We start from the raw sequence: 19,788 nt of genomic DNA, 5'->3' as shown, positions 1-19,788 counted from the left end.
AGCAAATTTTCCTGGTCTCCAACCAAACATTCAATAATCCTTAAATTTTTCTGTTTCATTGTGCTAATACTAGAAAAATATTATACTTCCATACTTTAAATCTATTTGCCTGGTATTTCCACTTGAATATTTTTAGTCCTGTTTACCCCTTTTCTTTCCTTCTTTCTCTAAAATCATAAAAACATAGAAAATCATAAAATTATGTAAAATTGTAAAAGCAGATCATTGGAAAGGTCTATGAAAAGCTTAAATTACTGAAACGTGATCATTGTAGGGCTTTGCAAAACCAACTGGGACAACAGTATTTGTTTCCAAAAGGTTTTACAAAAAGTGTCCCTGAGAAAATGTTACAATATTGATTTTCATCCGTCCATAGTTAATGATTAAGGGACATCTAATGTACTGAGGTCTGGCTAATTCCATCTTTGCCTTAACACTCCAGAGAATCTCTATTTGAAAACGCTCTCCAATATCTTCAAGGAACAAAAATAGGCACCAGAGAAGAAGGTCAAGGCCTAGAGAAAAAGAGTTTGCAAAAGCAACTAAGCAGGAGGTCAGGTTCCCAGCCAACTGGTTGGTGCCTAGGATTGGGCACTAGTTTAAAAAAAAAAAAAAAGAAAGAAAACAGAGCCTTTTATTTGCTCTTCCATACATCCCATCACAGGGACAAAAGTCAAGAACAGCAGATTGTTTTCAAATTCCACTTACCAATGTCGTGAGCTCCTAAGAAACCTGGCTTGTATAGAATCATGCTTCTGTACACTCACTGACTCACAGACATTATTGCAAATAATTTAGGTTGACAAATAAAAGTCATGGACCAATAACATGTACATTTATGTAGTGTCAGCTTTGCTGAGCCTTTTTGAGGGAGGAAAAAACCTTACAAACTCCAAGCAAAAGGTCACTGTGTGATTGAGTGACTCTCTCATATGTATGCAGGGTATCATGTATATAGATAATCAATGTCAAATTAAACGAGAATTTGATATATTTATTATGTAAGCATCCAAATCGATCCTAAATGCACTCAAACGAGTGAATGTATTGTTGTCTACTATAATTTCCCATGGATTATTGACAATAGGGACAAATATAAATAGCTTTTCATCATTTGGTTAATGTTAGTTTTGAAAATTAATAAAACATTTGCCCACTTAAAAGACAGTTTTTATTAAGATAAATTATAGGTGATGGAAGACTTTGAGTATTCAAATAAACTGAGGTAAGATCTTACTTCCTGAGAATTTCAACATCAATTCTTCATATTTCCCATCAAATTAACTCTAAGGATTATACACAACTATAACCAATTCAGAAACAACTGTAAACAATTCCAGAATTATTTACAGAATAATCATCTAAAAGAGATGTCATAGCTATGCATGCTTATTTGTTTATCTGAATGCCATTGATGGGCTACTGACTTTATCTCATTAAATTACTTAAGAAAGGATTATCTGGTTTGCCCAAATAAAACAGCAACAGTATAAAAATAATAGTATTAGGCATTGTTATAGCATGTACTAAACACTACTATAAAGTATAGTGCAAATATAAACTCACTTCATCTTTACATCATCCGTATGAGATTGATAATGTATTAGGTTGGTGCAAAAGTAATCGCAGTTTTTGCTATTAATGGCAAAATTACTTTTGTATTAGGTTGGTGGAAAAGTAATTTTGCCATTAATAGCAAAAACTGCGATTACTTTTGCACCAACATAAATCTACCCCTTTTCGTTAGTTAAAAAAACAGAATCATGTAAATGTAAAGTCGCTCGTTCATGAAATAAATAAGAAGCAGGTTGAGGATCCAGGTTATTTGGCTTTTAAGCCTATGCTTCAAAGCACTGCACCTAGAAAGATACTGGCACATCAAAAATTTAATCTTCCTTCGTGCATCCCGCTTTAGTTGATTCTGTGGTTCACTACTTTTATATAGATTATAGGGCAAAATTCAGGCAGGACATACTGAATTCTTAAAATGTGTATGCATGTTGTTACAGAGACAAGTAAATCATAGTTTTATTGCTTGGTGCTTTTGCAGTATCCAAGGACCAAACACGACTGACCTCTTTTCTGGGATCCTTATACTGCCTGGGCAGATAAACAAGTTTGCACGAGACAAGGTCTTTCAAGGAAATGTCTATATGATATACATAGGGATTTAAGACACGTACGTTCAGTGAGCTGTGAGACTATCATAATCCCTGCCTGGTACAAGAGAGATTTGATTTAATAAGTGCTGATTTTCACTTTGTAAATAGAGTCAACCTCTCCTCTGCTGGGGATCCCAAGGTAATGTAGGCCCCAGGCTGATTTGCATATTTTAAAATTATCAAGCACTTTTCAACTAGAGCAACTGTCAGGTATGCCCCAAGGAAGATGCTTCAGCATGAGAAAGAAGGGAATAAAATTAAAAATGTCTCTTTTTCCCTGTTTTATTATCTAGAAAAAAATGAACCTACTTACACGCAAAAGCACTGTTCTACAATTTATGTTGGTTAGATGTAGCGTGATTTTCCCTCATGTTCCCAATGCCTATAGTTTGAAGGAGTTACAAAAGAAATTATGTCATTAAAGCATTCATTGATTTATTAAACATTGACCAAAGCCCTATATGTGCCAAGAACTGTGCTAAGAAATAAAAATGAACTGTAGTTGTCTTAAAGTAAGAAATTATGTACAGGATACATTCACAACTAATTTGCATTTTGGTGGGATAAACAGAACCAAACTCTCTCTCTCTGTCTCTTATACACACAGACACACGTACATACACACATTTACTTTTTTTCATTTCAGTTTCTCTTATATTCATTATCTGTCTCACTTTTTCTTGCTTGCCTTTGTAACTGTACAGTCATGCACTCCATAATGACATTTCAGTCAATGACGGACCACCTATCGTGATGGTGGTCTCATAAGATTAGAATACCAATACTTATTTTTTACTGTGTTTAGCTATGTTTAGACACACAAATACCATTGTGTTACACATGTCTGCAGTATTCAATACAGTAACATGCTGTGCAGGTTTCTAGATTAGGAGCAGTAGATTCTACCATATAGCCTAGTTGTGTAGAAGGCGATACCATCTAGGTTTGTGTAAGTACACTCTGTGATGTTTGTACAACAAAACTACCTAACAGTGCATTTTTCAGAATGTATCCCTGTTAAGTGAAACATAACTCTACATATATATATATATGTGTTTTGTGTATAAATGTATAAATATAAATATATATAAAATATGTGTGTGCATGTTTCTGTTTTGTGTATATATGTGTGAATATAAGTATATTTAGTTATATAAATATATATAAGACTATATATTAATTATATAAGTATATATAAGGCTATATATATTTAATTATATAAGTTTATATAAGACTATATATACTTATATTTATCTGTATATACACAAAAACATACATGATTATATATACTTATATTTATACATATATACACAAAACAGAAACATGTACAGAAATATAACTGGTGAGTAATGCAATAAGATTAGTGCCATAATTGTCTAAATAATTAAATAATTAAATATTTTAGACATAAGGGAATCATGAAAAAGAACATTATTTAAAACTACTTCTAAAATGAATAAGAATTTTCCAGGCAGGAAAATAAGGGGCATTGAGGGAAAGAATATTTTTGGTGGTTATTGTTGTTAGAGAAGATAAAATGAATAAAAACAGACTTCAGTGAAATGTGTGTAATTTGGTTTAAATCAGGGATTGTGAAAGGTGAGATTATGACATAAGACATTGTTAGCATCATGAAAGAGTTGAATAAAAAGATAAAATGCTACATATATTATTTAAGAGATCTTTTTTTTGGAGAGCATCAGGTACAGTTCTTCATTTTGACCAATTATTTTGATAGCAATGAAGCACATTGCTGGATAGGAACAGCAAGAGTTGATGCAGTCTGAACTAATGCTGAAGAGAAGAGGAATTTGAGATATATTTAAGACAATTTAGTAACTAGGTAAATAAAAGGTTTGAGGGATAAAAGGAAAAATATCAATGAAAAGATACTTTCAAGCTTTCTACCAGAAGTGTTTATTTGAAGAGACGGACAGGGATTTCAACTGGACTTGAGCATTTTGAACTGAGATGCCTGCAGAAAGACAGTGCCATCTAGTAGCTAGTGAAATACAGCATGTCAATCAGATGTGTGCAAATGAGATATTAGTGAAAATAAACATGTAAGATATCAGCTAGGCTAAATGTTTAGCATGACAGAACCCGGGGAAATACATATTTTCCGTGTGTGATGAAATGTATAGTTTTCTAAGAGAAATCATGTATATGGAAATTACACAAAAACCTACCTGGAACATTCCAGTTAGTCCAGTGGAAAGTTGCCTTAGACCAAACTACTTGGCATATTACATAATGGGATTCACACTCCTTCTGCATCGTGATATCCTCTAGGACACCTTGGACAATAACCCTCTGTAGGTATAAATTTAGAAATATAGATGTAAAACCAGTTATGCAAACCTGTTTAGACACAATTAAAGCTGTTGTTACAGAGTACACTTACAATTTCAGGTGAGATCCATTGTAAAGAATACCTAGGACAAAATAATATACTTATGAGTGATTAAAGTTTATCTTAACCTTCCTGAATCCTATATGCTTTTATTGTTTATACACATTGCAATTGTGTGTTATCTATTGATGCCAATTAACTTGGGGACCGCTCTAGAGGAATGTAGCAAAACAGATTTCCAGGACTCTGGGGATCCATGGCAGCTTCACTGAAAGCTTTGTCAAGTTACTTTCTTCAGTAGCTTAAACAGGAAACTAAGACATTGTAGAGCATCTCGTTTTGCTCTAATTTAACTTAAATGCCCAAAGCTGAGTTGATGATCGTATCTCCAGTGCTCACAAATTTGGGTTTCTCTCTTTCCTCTGGTAAGAATCTTCAATTCGAAAGCCTCAGTAGTTTCTCAGTCTCTGGTGTGACTTTCAGCTCTCCTCTGCTGTCTCCTAAATGCCCATTTCGCATTGCATAATTTCCTTAACTACTCTGCAGTTCCCTCCAAGGAGCTTTATCTTGTTTTTAATTTCTTCCTCTTAAGCTCATTAAAAAACATCTTTTAAGCATTATACAATGGAATGGTTTATAAACGTGCATAATTATGTCATTTTTCTTAAAGCAAGTATTGTTCGAGATTATCATGTAGCATAGAGATGTTACAATATGATTATACACAAAGCAAATAACAAAATAAGCTAATGTTAAATTATTTTGTTGATTCATATATATGATGCCTTTTTCATCTCAACTCTGGAAAAGTAGCATTTTAATGTAAATGTGAGTAGCAACGAGAGTAGAAAATAAAGGATGAGGACAATTTATATCTCTTTGAACTTTATTGGTTTTTATCAACAAAAAGAAACAGCAGCTGTTTGTCGCTAAACAAAACCTAGAGGTAAGCAGTTTGCCTTTGTCACCGTCCCAGTTGATTTCTGGCATCATTTTGTTGTTCTTAAGGAAGTCACCCTGTCACATCTCTTAAATCACCTATTATATCTTTCCTCCAAAGTCTCTTACTCACATTGAGCTGTCAGTTATTTTTAACTCTTGTACACAAATTGGCAGTATTTTAAGTATTCAAGTGCAAAGGTCCTACTGATCAAATTTTGATAGAAGAAGTGACCAGGCATATCAGCCTCAAATAGTGAAAAACCATAAATTCATCAAAATTGTTTGAAATCATTAATAACTGACAGTGCAGATGTTGTGGTAGGTTGTCAGTATCAGGATGAGAGTGCACTTATTTATGTAGCCCCACATTTTGCTCAGTCCTTTGGAAGCTTTCTTTGCAATATTACCGCCTAGATTTTTACTTGCTCAATACGACTTTATTATTATTTTTATTTTATTTTATTTTTGAGACGGAGTCTGGCTCTGTCACCCAGGCTGCAGTGCAGTGGCTGATCTTGGCTCACTGCAAGCTCCGCCTCCCGGGTTCACACCATTCTCCCGCCTCAGCCTCCCGAGTAGCTGGGACTACAGGCGCCCGCCACCTCGCCCGGCTAGTTTTTTGTATTTTTTTTTTTTTTAGTAGAGATGGGGTTTCACCGCGTTAGCCAGGATGACCTCGATCTCCTGACCTCGTGATCCGCCCACCTCAGTCTCCCAGGTGCTGGGATTACAGGCGTGAGCCACCGCGCCCGACCAATACGACTTTATTTATGTGATATAGAAATGGCAATTACCTCTCTCCTTCTCACATTCATGCCTTTGTGCTTCAATGGGTAACCACACTAAGAATGTACTCACCAGGAAGAAATATTTATCTGCCTAAACATTAAAAGGGAAGCAGATGATTCAATCTGACACCTGGAAATGAATTTAAAACAACTATAAATTAGAATTGATAGGAAAGCGTACCACATAATTAAAGCTTCATCACTGTAAGATAAAAAATAAGGAGCATGCAAATAGGTGTCTTTAAGGAGAAATGAAACTTAAGCACTCATTTGCCTTTGCCAGTGTATGCATAAACCATCTACGCCTGCTTTCTAGTTAACTGCCTACTGCTTGCCCGAAATGGCAAACACCCTTGGAGGCAGAGCATGCTGGTTCTCAATTAGTAATTTCAGTTTGCTTGACAAAGTAGGATACTTGTATTCAACAGACTCATCTTAGAAATAAATTGGAAAGTGTGAATGAATTACTCTCATACATTTAAAATAAAGAAATTCACTTTTCAATTTTGAAATAGACCCTATAAATCTTGTCCTAAAAATGATTTCTGAGCATAAACATAATTCCAGAGAAAACACGATAAACATATGTATGTAGGAAACTGAATATAACTTTGTTGAATGAATTAATTACTGATGTTGCCATATAATCAATTTTTGTTTTAGGGAAAAATAAAGATGTTTATGTGCATGTGTGCTCTAGAAAAAAATTAATGTACGTATGTGCATGCATGTACACACACACCCCATCTATATTCTTCAGAGAAATTACTGTGGAAAAGAACGGATCGATCATCAATATAGTTATATTGTATCATCAGTAAAATTTTAAAAAATTTAGATTCATTTTAATGTGAAGCATTAAATGCTTCACTTTCCTGTTTAAGTCTTGAAAGTAGATAGAATTAACATGAAAAACACTAACTCTCATAAACATGAAATACACCTTGTAACAAATATTGTCTCTGAACCAATCGAAAAATAAAATACAGTAATAAATAATTTTGGATATTTGACCAGAACTGTAATGGCAAGTTTAAAGCAGACATATTTTCAGATTCTAAGCATGTGCCTAAGAATACAAATCAAACAATCTCAAAGAGATCAAACTAAAAATAAAATGTTTCAGAACAAATTTCCAGAGATAATATTCACACTGAATTCCATGTGAAAGTAAAATTAATGTAACAAAGGAATTTTTTTTTCCAGAAGAGAACATTGATATGGTAACTTTTTATTATAAACTGATTATTTCTTCTATCATTAGGAAATTTTTGAAATTTTTTAAAAACAATTTTTACTAGAGTATTAAATGCATATTTGTATGCCTATATGTGTGCATATATACATAAATAAAATAAGCCATCCATTCTATTCTCATCTATAACTCTAATTCTCACAGATAACAACTTTATTACTCTTTTTAGTTCACCTAGGATTAAGCTACAATTTTCTAACTAATATCCTCTTGTTATTTGTTGAGATATTTTTATACATTACTCATTGACTTGCTTTTATGATTGATGAAAATGGACATCAGTTACACATCATTCTATTCTCCCCAAATATAATTTCACTCCCCATCCTCCCTTCCCGCCCCCCCACACCCCCGTTTTTTGTATTAGTTATCTTTGCATATTTAAATGCCATGCTATGAAAGGTTTCCTTTCTGTGTGCCTCTATTTTGTTTTAATATTCACCGTTGTCAACCTCCCTCTATGGCTTTCTGTCCCAAGAACAATCTCACAACAGCACTAAATGTATCACATTTTTTTTATTGTTTAAGACACAAACTGATTTTTTAGTGTAATTTTCAAAAATGCTGTGCTGTTAACTGTAAAATTTAGGTCTCATGTGCTAAAATTTGTAACAGAGCATACCATTGCTCCCAAAGGTCAACGAGAAAAAAAGGTATTTTATTTCCTAAGTAATTATTTCCAACTGATGAATATTATAGATCTTCTTTAGCAAGGCGATATTTTCTGAGATATCACAGGCTTGTGTTTTTGATGTGTTGTGTGTGCAGCTGCTGAAAATTTGTTAGTGAGCAGCTCTATAGCATTTGCTTCAACTTGGCAGACCCGAAGATGCAATCTTAGAGCCCTTAGTATTCTGGTTCCAGCATGGGGGGGACTATTTTATTTTATTTTATTTTATTTTCTGCTTTCTTGCTTTGCAGTCAAGCTTTCTGGATCTCATGCATTCCTAAAACTTGATTTTTAGTCCCTTGTGTTCCTAGAATGCATTCTTTACTAGGTTCCTTAAAAAGGTCCAAAGGGACTATGCTGAATCTAAAACCATCTTCACTGAGTTATCACACTTACTTATATGGTGGCTAAAATGAGCATTCAAGGTTCAAAATCACATTATCATAAAATGTTGATAATATTGTTCAATAATTTGTGGGATCAGGGTTGCTGTTGAAAGGTCACTGACATTTTAATCTTTTTTTTTTTTTTTTTAACGCTCACAATTACATATCAGTTTTTGTTTGTTTGTTTTTGAGGCAGAGTCTTGCTCTGTTGCCCAGTCTGGACTGCAGTGACGCAATCTCTGCTCACTGCAATGCCTGCCTCCTGGGTTCAAGCGATTCTTGAGGCTGAGGCTGGTGGATCGCCTGAGGTAAGGAGTTCGAGACCAGCCTAGCCAATACAGTGAAACCCCATTTCTATTAAAAATACAAAAAAAAAAAGAAAAATTAGCCAGGCATGGTGGCACACGCCTGTAATCCCAGCTATTTGGGAGACTGAGATGGGAGAATCGCTTGAACATGGGAGGCAGTGGTTGCAGTGAGCTGAGATCATGGCCACTGCACTCAAGCCTGGGTGACAGAGCAAGATTCCATCTCAAAAAAAAAAAAAAAAAGTTATTTGTGTTGTATATGTGTTTGTTTCTTTGTTTTAAATTTTCTAGTAGTATTTAATAAATACAAAAGAATATAAGTAGCACCCCTGAAAAATTACATTACAAAGATTTTAAGAATACTTCACATGGACATACATCATCCTCTCCTTTTAGATAGTCCAGAGTTAGTTACCATGTGATACTATCTGATCATTGAGACTATCTGATAGATGTAGAAAGGGACAGGGTTGGGGAGGCATATATGTATATAACTGTGTGTATATATTCATAGTAGTATGTATGTATTCCTAGAAAATATAATGAGTTCTTCTTGTTTTAGGTTTATAAAGCTAGTATCACACTATACCTCATTTTCTGAAACTTGGTTTTTTCACTCAATAATGTGTACCTAAGATTCACCCATATTTTTCCATATAAGTATAGCTCGCATTTTTCACTTTTGTATTATGTTGAGATATGCGATTATACAATTATTTATTCATCTGTTCTCATGCTGTTTGACACTTTGGTTTACTTCCTTTTTTTTTTTTTTTTTTCATTTTACAAACAATAATTCTATATGTCCTATGTCTACATATGTGTTGAATTACTGACCTCCAGTACCGCAGAATTTGAGCTTATTTGGGAATAGAGGAAATCAGTTTAAAATGAGGTTACTAGAGTTAAAGCCCTAATCCAATATGAATGGTATATTTACGAAAAGCGGCAATTAAGACACAGAGACAGGGAAGGGCAAGTGAATACACAGGGAGAAGATGGCTATGCAATGGTAGTGATACAGCTACAAGCTGAGGGGCACCAAGAATTTCTAGTGAACTCCAGTAGCAGAAGCAGCAAGGTAAGATTCTCTAGGAGTATGTCCTTATCAGACTTGTATCTTCCAGAACTGCCAGACAGTATGTTTCTATAGTTATTGGCCACCTAGTTTTTGTTACTTTGTTACAGCAGCTGTAGGAAACTACATTTCCGAAAAAGTCATTGTGTCAAATATAAAATCCACCAATTCTACATAATAGTTTTTATTCTACCACATACTTTTAACACTTGGGATTGTCAGACTTAACTTTTATTAATTTCATAAGTGTAAAGTTGGCTTTAATTTGCACTTACCTGGTTTAATTTTAGGATAGTTGTCTCTGTTTATTGATCTTTCATGTTTCCTCCTCTGTCAATTGTTTTCTATCAACATCCTTGACTAATTTCTCTACTAGTTTATTCTACCTTTTCTTATGGATCTTTAAACATACTATATTTGTAAATATGTGTACTGAAACTGTCTGCTCTTTATTTGTAAAATGTTTCACTTTCTCTACATTGCCTTCATTTTATAGAAGGTTTTAGTTTAAGTATAGACTGATTTATCGACCTTTTTAAATTTTGTTTTGTTGTTTTAGAAATTCCTTTCTAACTGAAGATCATTAAAATATTGATCTATGTTGTTTTATAAACTAAACTTTTGCTAAAAATTATTTTATAAATTTAGGATTGCTGGGGAAAACCAAAAAGATGCAGACTGAGAATTTTTAACTTAAATTTTGCATGTGAGCTGGGCACGGTAGCTCATGCCTGCAATACCAGCATTTTGGGAAGCTGAGGCAGGTGGAGCACCTGAGGCTAGGAGTTTGAGACCAGCCTGGGTAACATGGAGAAAACCTATCTATACTAAAAATACAAAAATTAGCCAGGCATGGTGGTGCACGACTATAATCCCAGCTATTTAGGAGGCTGACACATGAGAATCACTTGAACCCGGGAAGTGGATGTTACAGAGAGCCAAGGTCGCACCACTGCAGTCCAGCCTGGGTGACCAAGCAAGACTCTGTCTCAAAAAAAAAAAAAAAAAAAGTGCACATGTGAAAAAGCAAAATTAGTCCCTGGCAAGATAAACTTAGAAATTACCACCTCAGTGTAATCCTTCTCCCATATAGGTCAAAGCCGCCTTTGGCAATAAAATAACTTTATTAATATACAGATATGACTTAATATTTCTCAGTTCAAGCATTATGTTGAGACATGAGGAGAACAGGGAAAAACAAAACTAAACATGATATTCATTGAAAGGGGAGATCTTGTGATCTTTAAGGCAGGAAAAACTGCAACATTGCGACAGGGCTGAATTTGCCCTCCGTGGAAAATTTCAAAAGTTTATTTTTGCTAAAGAAGGTGAATAAATTAAAATATTAAAGATCTATTAGCTTGGTAAAACTGTCCATTATATTTCCACATATGTATATATACACTCATATATTTATGTATATGCATGTATATATATATATTTATGTGTGTGTATATATGTGAATATGTGTATACATGTGTGTATATCTGTGTGTGTGTATATATCTCTCTCTCCAATATGCATCTGATGTGTTGTTCTATATTTTAGGGTAACTAATACCATCATTTTCATTCCTTTTTGGCTTTATGAGCTAAATGTTTACAACTGTACTCTCACTGAGCTATATAATAAACGTTTCAGAGATATTAATGTCCCTCACTTTTGCAAAAGACACTTGAGAGAAAAACGTATGTGGAGAAGAAGCCAGGAAGGGTCCTGTCAGTTAGGACAAGCTTAGAGGTTTTCTTGTCTGTACACAGAATCTCCCTCAGGTAATTTTAGACTGCTTTATGATCCTTCATTCCATTCCATCGTGGATACCACAGTGTCACCCTCTCCCCTAGCAGTTAACGCTATCTGTGTCTGTAGAAATAGATATTACCAGGGTTATCTGAGCCAACACTGTGAAATCTAAAATGTTGTCAAGGGTGGCTTACATCTGGATCCCCCTTAAACCTAGCGCAAAGCTCGTTAAGTTTAGTTTGTTGTGGAGTCTATCGGCAGCTTCAGTAAATAACCTTGTAGATAACCTAGACTTTGGTCTATCTCCTCCTTGCTTCAAGAGGCCATAAAAATAAAGATAAATGTTGTGAAAAGGGCAAATATCCCCAGGCCATAAAAGCTTTTAGTCTTTTGCTTACTTCTCTAGGTTCTCATTTTCCTTCAATTTGGGCTTCTGTTTTTTTGCCACCTTCATACAACTATCTTTATCTTTACATATAATCCACAAATATTAATTGTTTGTCACTAAGATATTGAACTGAATTATTTAGCTTGCATTGTCAAAAACCAAATATGATTTAATGTATTTTAATCATCTAAATTATTATCTTATTGATTATCAAATTTTCTAAATGTTGGCCGGTGGAGGCAAGTTGACTGGTTTCTTTGTATGTTTCTGTGATCCCATTAATCTTTGATATCTCACTTAATTTTCGTCTCAAGAAGAAATCCTATTCCCACTTTCTCTTCAATTCCTCGGACTTAGAAGACAGCAAATCTCTACGAAAATCTAGTTTATATCAATGTGAAAACAGTGGTATTGCTGACCAGTGTTTGGGCACTAGAGTTGTGTTTCATGCCAAGAAATGAAATTATAGGCTTTTTTCAGCAATAATGATTAAACAAAAATGTGTGACTACTTTACAAATACACATTTGCAAAAAGCATACATAATCAGTTCTAATATTATAGTGTTGCTATTTAAACACTTTCATTTTATTCTTGTGGAGAATTTTTTTCTTTTGCTGAAAAGTCTTAAATACTAATATTATATATCATAGATTTCAAAATTACTTTTCAAGGATGCAAGTACGTTGATTTCTAAAATGAAGGTCAATTAACATGTAAACAATAACTGGCTGTTATTTAGTTTTTTATATTCAATACACAGATTTATTTCAAATACAAATAATTACTTTCATGTACATATGTTGACATATTTACACATTATGAAGTTATTTTTTTTATTCTTAATACTGCACTATATTAAACAATTATGGTTCTTTCTCAAGCAGAAGCAACCAGACTTACATATATATGTATATATGGAAACTTGTTTGATTTGAGGACTTAGGCACAAAAAATATAAGATGAACTTGGAACATTTTGTGATGCCAGAAATTAAGGAAGCATGCTGAAAGAATGATGGAGACATGTTGAAAGAGCCAACCTAAAAAAATCATCCAATAACTGAATCTGGAAGAATTTGCAGAAAACAATAAATAATCATATTATTAGATTCTAATAAATAAAATAAAATAAATGTTTTTGAATCTATACTGATGTAAATAAATAAAAGCATAAGTAAAAATAAATGAGAGAGAAGGGGTAGCTTTTCCTTACAGAAGAATTTCAAATAATAAATGTGGAACTGAATGAAAAAAATTGAAAATCATTGTTAGTAAACTGCAGTATTAATTGTTGCCAGCAAGATCACTGATTGATGCTACATTTAGTGGGCATATTTTTTTAGGAGGAATGGGATATTTGCATACACTCAAAATATCTTCACCAAGATATATATTAACTATGAGGAAAAAAAAAAAAACAGTAACTTAACAAAGGAGAAAACTGGCAGAAACACCTTAGTTGACTTAAGATCATCATTCCTAAGACATATTGATATTGAATACTCCCTGCTATGATATAATACACTAAGAACAGACTGCTTCTGTGATAGTCTTACAAAAATGCATAACTTTAATCTAATGACAAGAACATATCAGATAGGCCCTCATTGAAAGAGATTCTGCACAGTAACTTGACAAGTATTCTTTAAAAGTGTCAGGGTCATTGTATTAGTCTGTTTCATGCTGCTAATAAAGACATACCCGAGACAGGGTAATTTATAAAGGAAAGAGGTTTAATTGACTCACAGTTACACATGGCTGGGAAGGCCTCACAGTCATGGCGGAAGAGCAAAGGACATCTTACATGACTGCAGGCAAAAGAGATTGTTCAGGGGAACTCCCTTTTATAAAACCATCAGATCTCATGAGACTTATTCAATTTCACGAGAATAGCACTGGAAAGACCCGCCCCCATGATCCAATGACCTCCCACCACATCCCTCCCATGACACGTGGGAATTGCAGGAGCTACAATTCAAGATGAGATTTGAGTGGGTACACAGCTAAACCATATTAGTCATGAAAGACAAAGATTAAAGAATTCTCACAGATTGGAGAAGAGGGAGGAGACATGACAATCAAATGCAAAGTGAGATCTCCAGAAAAGAAGAATGACTTTAATGGCAAAGATGAGAGTTGAACGAAGTCAGGAATTTAGTTAGTAGTAAAATGATTAGAATAGTGTCTGTAATAGGCTAAACTTGACATAAGTGATCGTAAACTAAAAAAATTTTAAAGGAACTTACTAAATATTATACATTTCCATGTGATACAGTGTGATACAGCCTGAATCTTGACCACACTATATGCCCACTTCACTTGTCTTCTCCTGTCTGGTTTTATGTCAGGGTAATACTGTTCTCATGAGTTACGATAGGAGCCCCACTTTTCTTTGCTCAAGAAGACTTTCCATAAGACTGGAATTTTCTTTTCCATGAATGTTCCTTAAAAACTGTTCAAGTGAACTTTTTGGATTTGGAAGGGTAGAATATTTTAAATCATACTTGATTTTCTCTTTTGTAGATTTTGGTATATTTTGTATTTTTAGGAATTTTCCACTAAGGCTAAGTACTCAATTTTATTAGCACATAAGTGTGGGTAATATTTTCGAACATTCACAATCTTGGTATTATCTGTTATTTTTAATTTTATTCTTTAAATATATTCAGGAATATAAGGATTTGAGTTTATCTTTTCTGTGTTAACCTTTAACTTAATTGTGGCATGGTCAGAGTATTTGGTGGATAGTGGTTTATCAAAATGTATTTAAACTTGCCTAATAACTTAGTATTTGGTTAGATTGCATTAAATGTTTTATGTTGGCTCTAAAAGAATCTGTACTCTCTAAATGGTGTGTTCAAGTTGTATATATATCTCAATTTCATTATCCATATGTTTGTATTTGTTTTGTTAAATATTCCTCCTATTTAAAATTTTTAATTGAAAGCTTATTAATTGAAAAAATATATTGTGGCTGCATTTCCTGTATGCTCTAGCTTTGAGAATAGATACTAGTAACAATGAAGATTTTAGCAGAAATCAAATTTTATAAGACTTTACACACCAAATGAAATTAAACACTTAACATCAACAATAAGTGCTTTCACTGAGGCAGTGAAATCATTTTTGTATTTTAGAAAGGTCACCTTTGCTAAGGAGTAATAAATTCATTTATTGAGGTGCCACTTGTATAAAATTTAGTTTTTAAAGGAAGTTCTTGCAATCAACAGATTAGATTTTATGATGTTCTGTGGTAGAATCATAGTGAACTATATGAAAAGAGTATGTGGTTATGAGGCAGAGTTGTGTGGAAAATCTTTCATAGGGAAGGAAAAAATGTTGAGGTAGGAAAAGTTTGTTGGACAAAACTAAAAGAGACCAAGATAATTGGATGTATTAATTTGAGAGAAACTGACAGGACAGAGGATCTAAATAAATTACGAAGGGTCAGCCTGTGGATATTTTCTTTTAAGTAAAATGGGAACAATCAAAGAGTTTTGAAACTGAGTAAAGCTTAATAACATGAATGTTTTTAAGGAGCAACAGGGCAGCAATGTGGACTAAGAGTGTGTACGAATTGATTTGATTTGGCCAAGCATAGGAGCTAGTAGACTAGGTAGGAAGCTTCTATGCAATATACAATATACAAATAATTTATTTTATTGTATAAGATAATGTACCAATAATGATATGGTGGCTACTACACTCAAATGAACCCTTAGATAAAAATACTAAGTGCCTGTTTACTGTTACATTCTTTTGTTTCGTACGAATAAGTAAGTAGATAATAGAATGCCTGGTGATGACTGGTGATAGGAGAAGTGATTGCGAGCACTATTTTTGATAAGTCTATTTTCAGTTAAGCTATTAGTGAAAGCTCTTGAGGAGGTCCCCGTAGAGCAGACAACTGAAGGAAGAGAACAGGGGAGCCATCAGAATATCTAGGGGACAGGTGTTGCAAGAAGAATCAGCAAAGGCAAAGAGAACCAATAAGATGGTAGCAAAGTAATGAGGTGAGAATTGCTTTCAGTGGTGTGTTACCAGAGATAGAAAAATGAAGAAGGATACAGGCTAAGGCACCAACTGCAGTGTGATGGAAACTGAGTTTTAATGATGCTTCTTAGGAAGTGTCTTCCAACGTTTAGTGTATGTATATGCCCATAGTCATTTGTTAGGGCTGCCACAACAAAGTCTCACAGAATGGGTAGCTTAAACCACACAAATGTATTTTCTCACAGTTCTAGGAACTAGAATCCTAAGAACAAGGTGTCTGCTGGCTCATTTTTTCTGAGACCTCTCTTCTGGGCTTGGCATAGCCCAACAAACAGTCAGCTTTGAACAGTATCATTTTCTCAGATTTGGTAAACTGCATTATGATAACGTGAGGCTAAGGGGAAGGAATTTTATGTGAGAGAAATAGCGTGAGAAATACAGAATTGGTGATATAAGGGCAGGGCACAGTGGCTCATGCCTGTAATCCCAGCACTTTGGGAGGTCGAGGTGAGCAGATCACCTGAGGTCAGGAGTTCGAGACCAGCCTGACCAATATGGTAAAACCCCGTCTCTACTAATAATACAGAAAATAGCCTGCTGTGGTATGGTGCCAGGTGCCTATAGTCCCAGCTACTCGGGAGACTGAGGCACGAGAATCACTTGAACCTGGGAGGCAAGGGTGCAGTGAGCCAAGATCATGTCATAAAACTCCAGCACTCCAACCTGAGTGACAGAGTGAGACTCTATTTAAGAAAAAAAAAAAAGAAAGAAAGAAAGAAAAGAAAAAAAGAGAGAAAGAAAGAAGAAATAGTGATATAGGATAAGTTTTGACTAGAAAACTTTGAAAAGCCCAGTTTGGTCTGTATCTTTCATGGAAGTGACTAAATTCAAAATGATATAGGAGAGATATATTCAGGCAAGACTGTGACAAGCTAAGAGGTCTGGACTTTATTATGTATATTAAGGAGAATTACTTAAGGTTTATGAGCAAGAAGGTGCTATAATCAGAAGTGTACTTGAGGTCGATGAATCCATCAGAAATACGTAGTTTATGACCAGGTGCTGAAACATAAATCTCATTAGCAGTAGAGGTTGTTCATGCTGGAAGTACATCTAAGTACACCAAAAGCATAGAAAAATTTTTATTTTGCTCTGGAATGAAGGGGAGTTTGTCAGTATTTAGTGTTTTTACTCTGACACTGCGAAGAGCATCTTTATGTTTTTTCCGTAGACTGTCGTTTGTTCCTGCTGTCACAAGTAGAAATAGGATTCCTACCCATAATGGCTGATTTCATTGGATTTTGTAATGTTCTGCCATGCAGTTGAAATAAGTATGAGTAGTAAATAACTAAATATAGCATAGTCAAAACAACTAAATAGAAACATTCACTGTATATCCTGTGGTTTGTTGTGATTGTGTAAACACACATAAATACATATCTGCACTCAAAACAGACCTATGCAATGAAAAAATACATGCTTGGTTGGTGCAGTGGCTTGCATCTGTAATCCCAGCTACCTACCCAGATATTAAAGTGGGAGGATAGCTTGAGCTCAGACCAGCCTGGGCAACATAGCAAGACACCCATCTCAAAATAAATAAATAAATAAATAAAGAGACAACATGCTAATATTTTTTAACTTTTATTTTAGGTTCAGGGGCACATGTGCAGGTTTGTTACATAGGTAAACTTGTTTCTTCGGGGTTTGTTGTACAGATATATATTTCATAGCCCAGGTAATAGGCCTACTACCCAGTAGTTATTGTTTTTCTGTTCCTCTCCCTCCTCCCACCCTCCAGCCTCAAGTAGGCCCCAGTGTCTGTTGTTCCTCTCTTTGTGTCTGTGAGTTCTCATCATTTAGCTCCCACTTATGAGTAATAACATGTGGTATTTGATTTCCTGTTCCTGCATTCGTGTGTTAAGAATAATGGCCTCCACCTCTATCCATGTTCCTGCAAAAGATATGAACTTGTCTCTCTTTATGAACATATTCATTTTTAAACCAGAATTTCTCTTACTGTTAGGACTTGTTTCTTACTATTCATAATATGCACAGATCAAAGCCCTCAGAGTTCCTAAACCTTAATGTTATCCATATTACATGTATTCATCATTTGTCAACATCTGATTTAGAGTTTAAGATCTATTATATTGCCTCGTATACATTTTGCTTTTGGCTATTCTATTGAGAAATCTCTCTCTCTCTCTCTCTCTCTCTCTCTCTCTCTCTCTCTCTCTCTCTCTCTCTCCTTTTCTTTATACTTTACAGACACTATTCATCTTCGAGTTCTTGAATCCTCCCCAGTTGGCACAGCCATTGGAAGTGTCAAAGCAACTGATGCTGACACTGGGAAAAATGCTGAAGTAGAATACCGAATTATTGATGGTGATGGTACTGATATGTTTGACATCGTGACTGAGAAGGACACACAGGAAGGCATCATAACTGTGAAACAGGTGCAAAGCATTCATATAAATAAGTATCTGTGTGTTTCAGGAGTAGGGATTGCATTATATCCTCTTCACTCATGAATTATCCATTGGGAAATACCACTCTAATGTTCCAAAAATGTGATTTATACTGTGTATACATAAGAAAGAAATAAAGCCAAAGAGCTCCTTGAAAATTTTGACCACGTGTTTTGGTTGATTGAGACATGAAACCTGAAATTTTAGAAAATATAAAAGGCAAGTTAATATATGTGTAATCATGTTTCTAAGCCACATTAATAAAAGCACATCATAATCACGTTGTTTTATTTTAAAATGTTTAGTTAATACATAATAATGGCAATATATCATCCTAGTTGGAGGTATAAAAAGTGTGATGCCATCTATCCAGCTGATGAAGCAATAATTAGAGTTACTAATAAAAGAGACAGCATGGATTGGAACATAATTTAATTGTTCACATTTTCCCTTCTGCTGTATAAATGTAAGTTTTCTTCTAACATATGCTCAGTGATACAATCTAAAGGTAACCTGTTTTTTTATTGTAGCAACAGTGCCATCATTATGAGAAAAAAATAAGGCCCATAAAACTTTAGGTCCTAATGAAATGCCATACATAGAGTAACTACATAGGCATTAGTTAATAATTAAACTATCCTGAGATACTTTTGCAAGGTACAAAGTACAAAACCAACTGTTATTAAATGAACAGTGACTATCAAATGGGAAAGCAGCTGTCTTGTCATTTTTCAGACCAGATAGCAGCAGTAATACAAATAGAATCTGTTTCTTTTCGAAACAAAAATAGAAGGTTGAGGGAATCCGAACTAACAAAGTCTTTTATCTGGTAACAAAACATACATTTTAGAATAGGTGAGATATAAAATACTTGATTTTATACTTCTGACAGTTAAACTATATGAATATTTAGGGTATTTAGTTTCATCATGTAACCTATTTACCAAATTACTATCAAAATATTTCTTATTACAGAAGGTTTTTCTTATCTTGAATATTTGATATAACTTGAAAGTTGTATATTAGTCTCCAAGATTTCATAATTCTTTTATAATATCATAAGCCCATTACATTGAATGGAAACATCACGGCATAAATGTGAAAAGGTAACTGCATGTATTTACTTAGAAAAATTGAGCAGTAGCTAACACCTCCACACATGCACATTCACACACAAACACATACAACATCCACCAGCCCATTTTTTGTAATGTTACCACCTATAAGATAGGTTTCAATACCCATCCCAA

The 19,788-nt window shown here is 34.2% G+C and overlaps 1 protein-coding gene across 2 annotated transcripts in view; it reads left to right on the top strand.

Moving 5' to 3' along the window:
• The window catches only part of LOC102137890 (cadherin-10), a 161,599-nt gene that overhangs the window by 118,846 nt on the left and 22,965 nt on the right, over positions 1–19,788 (top strand). For both annotated transcript variants that reach the window (XM_005556626.4, XM_015451242.3), the window contains one exon: positions 18,339–18,526. In XM_005556626.4, the coding sequence (XP_005556683.1) occupies positions 18,339–18,526 (188 nt within the window). The remainder of the gene's footprint in view (positions 1–18,338; positions 18,527–19,788) is intronic.

Source organism: Macaca fascicularis, chromosome 6, assembly GCF_037993035.2.
Source record: "Macaca fascicularis isolate 582-1 chromosome 6, T2T-MFA8v1.1".
Classification (NCBI taxonomy): domain Eukaryota; kingdom Metazoa; phylum Chordata; class Mammalia; order Primates; family Cercopithecidae; genus Macaca; species Macaca fascicularis.
Note: the sequence above shows the minus strand (reverse complement) of the source record. Positions and strands in the feature narration are given on the sequence as shown.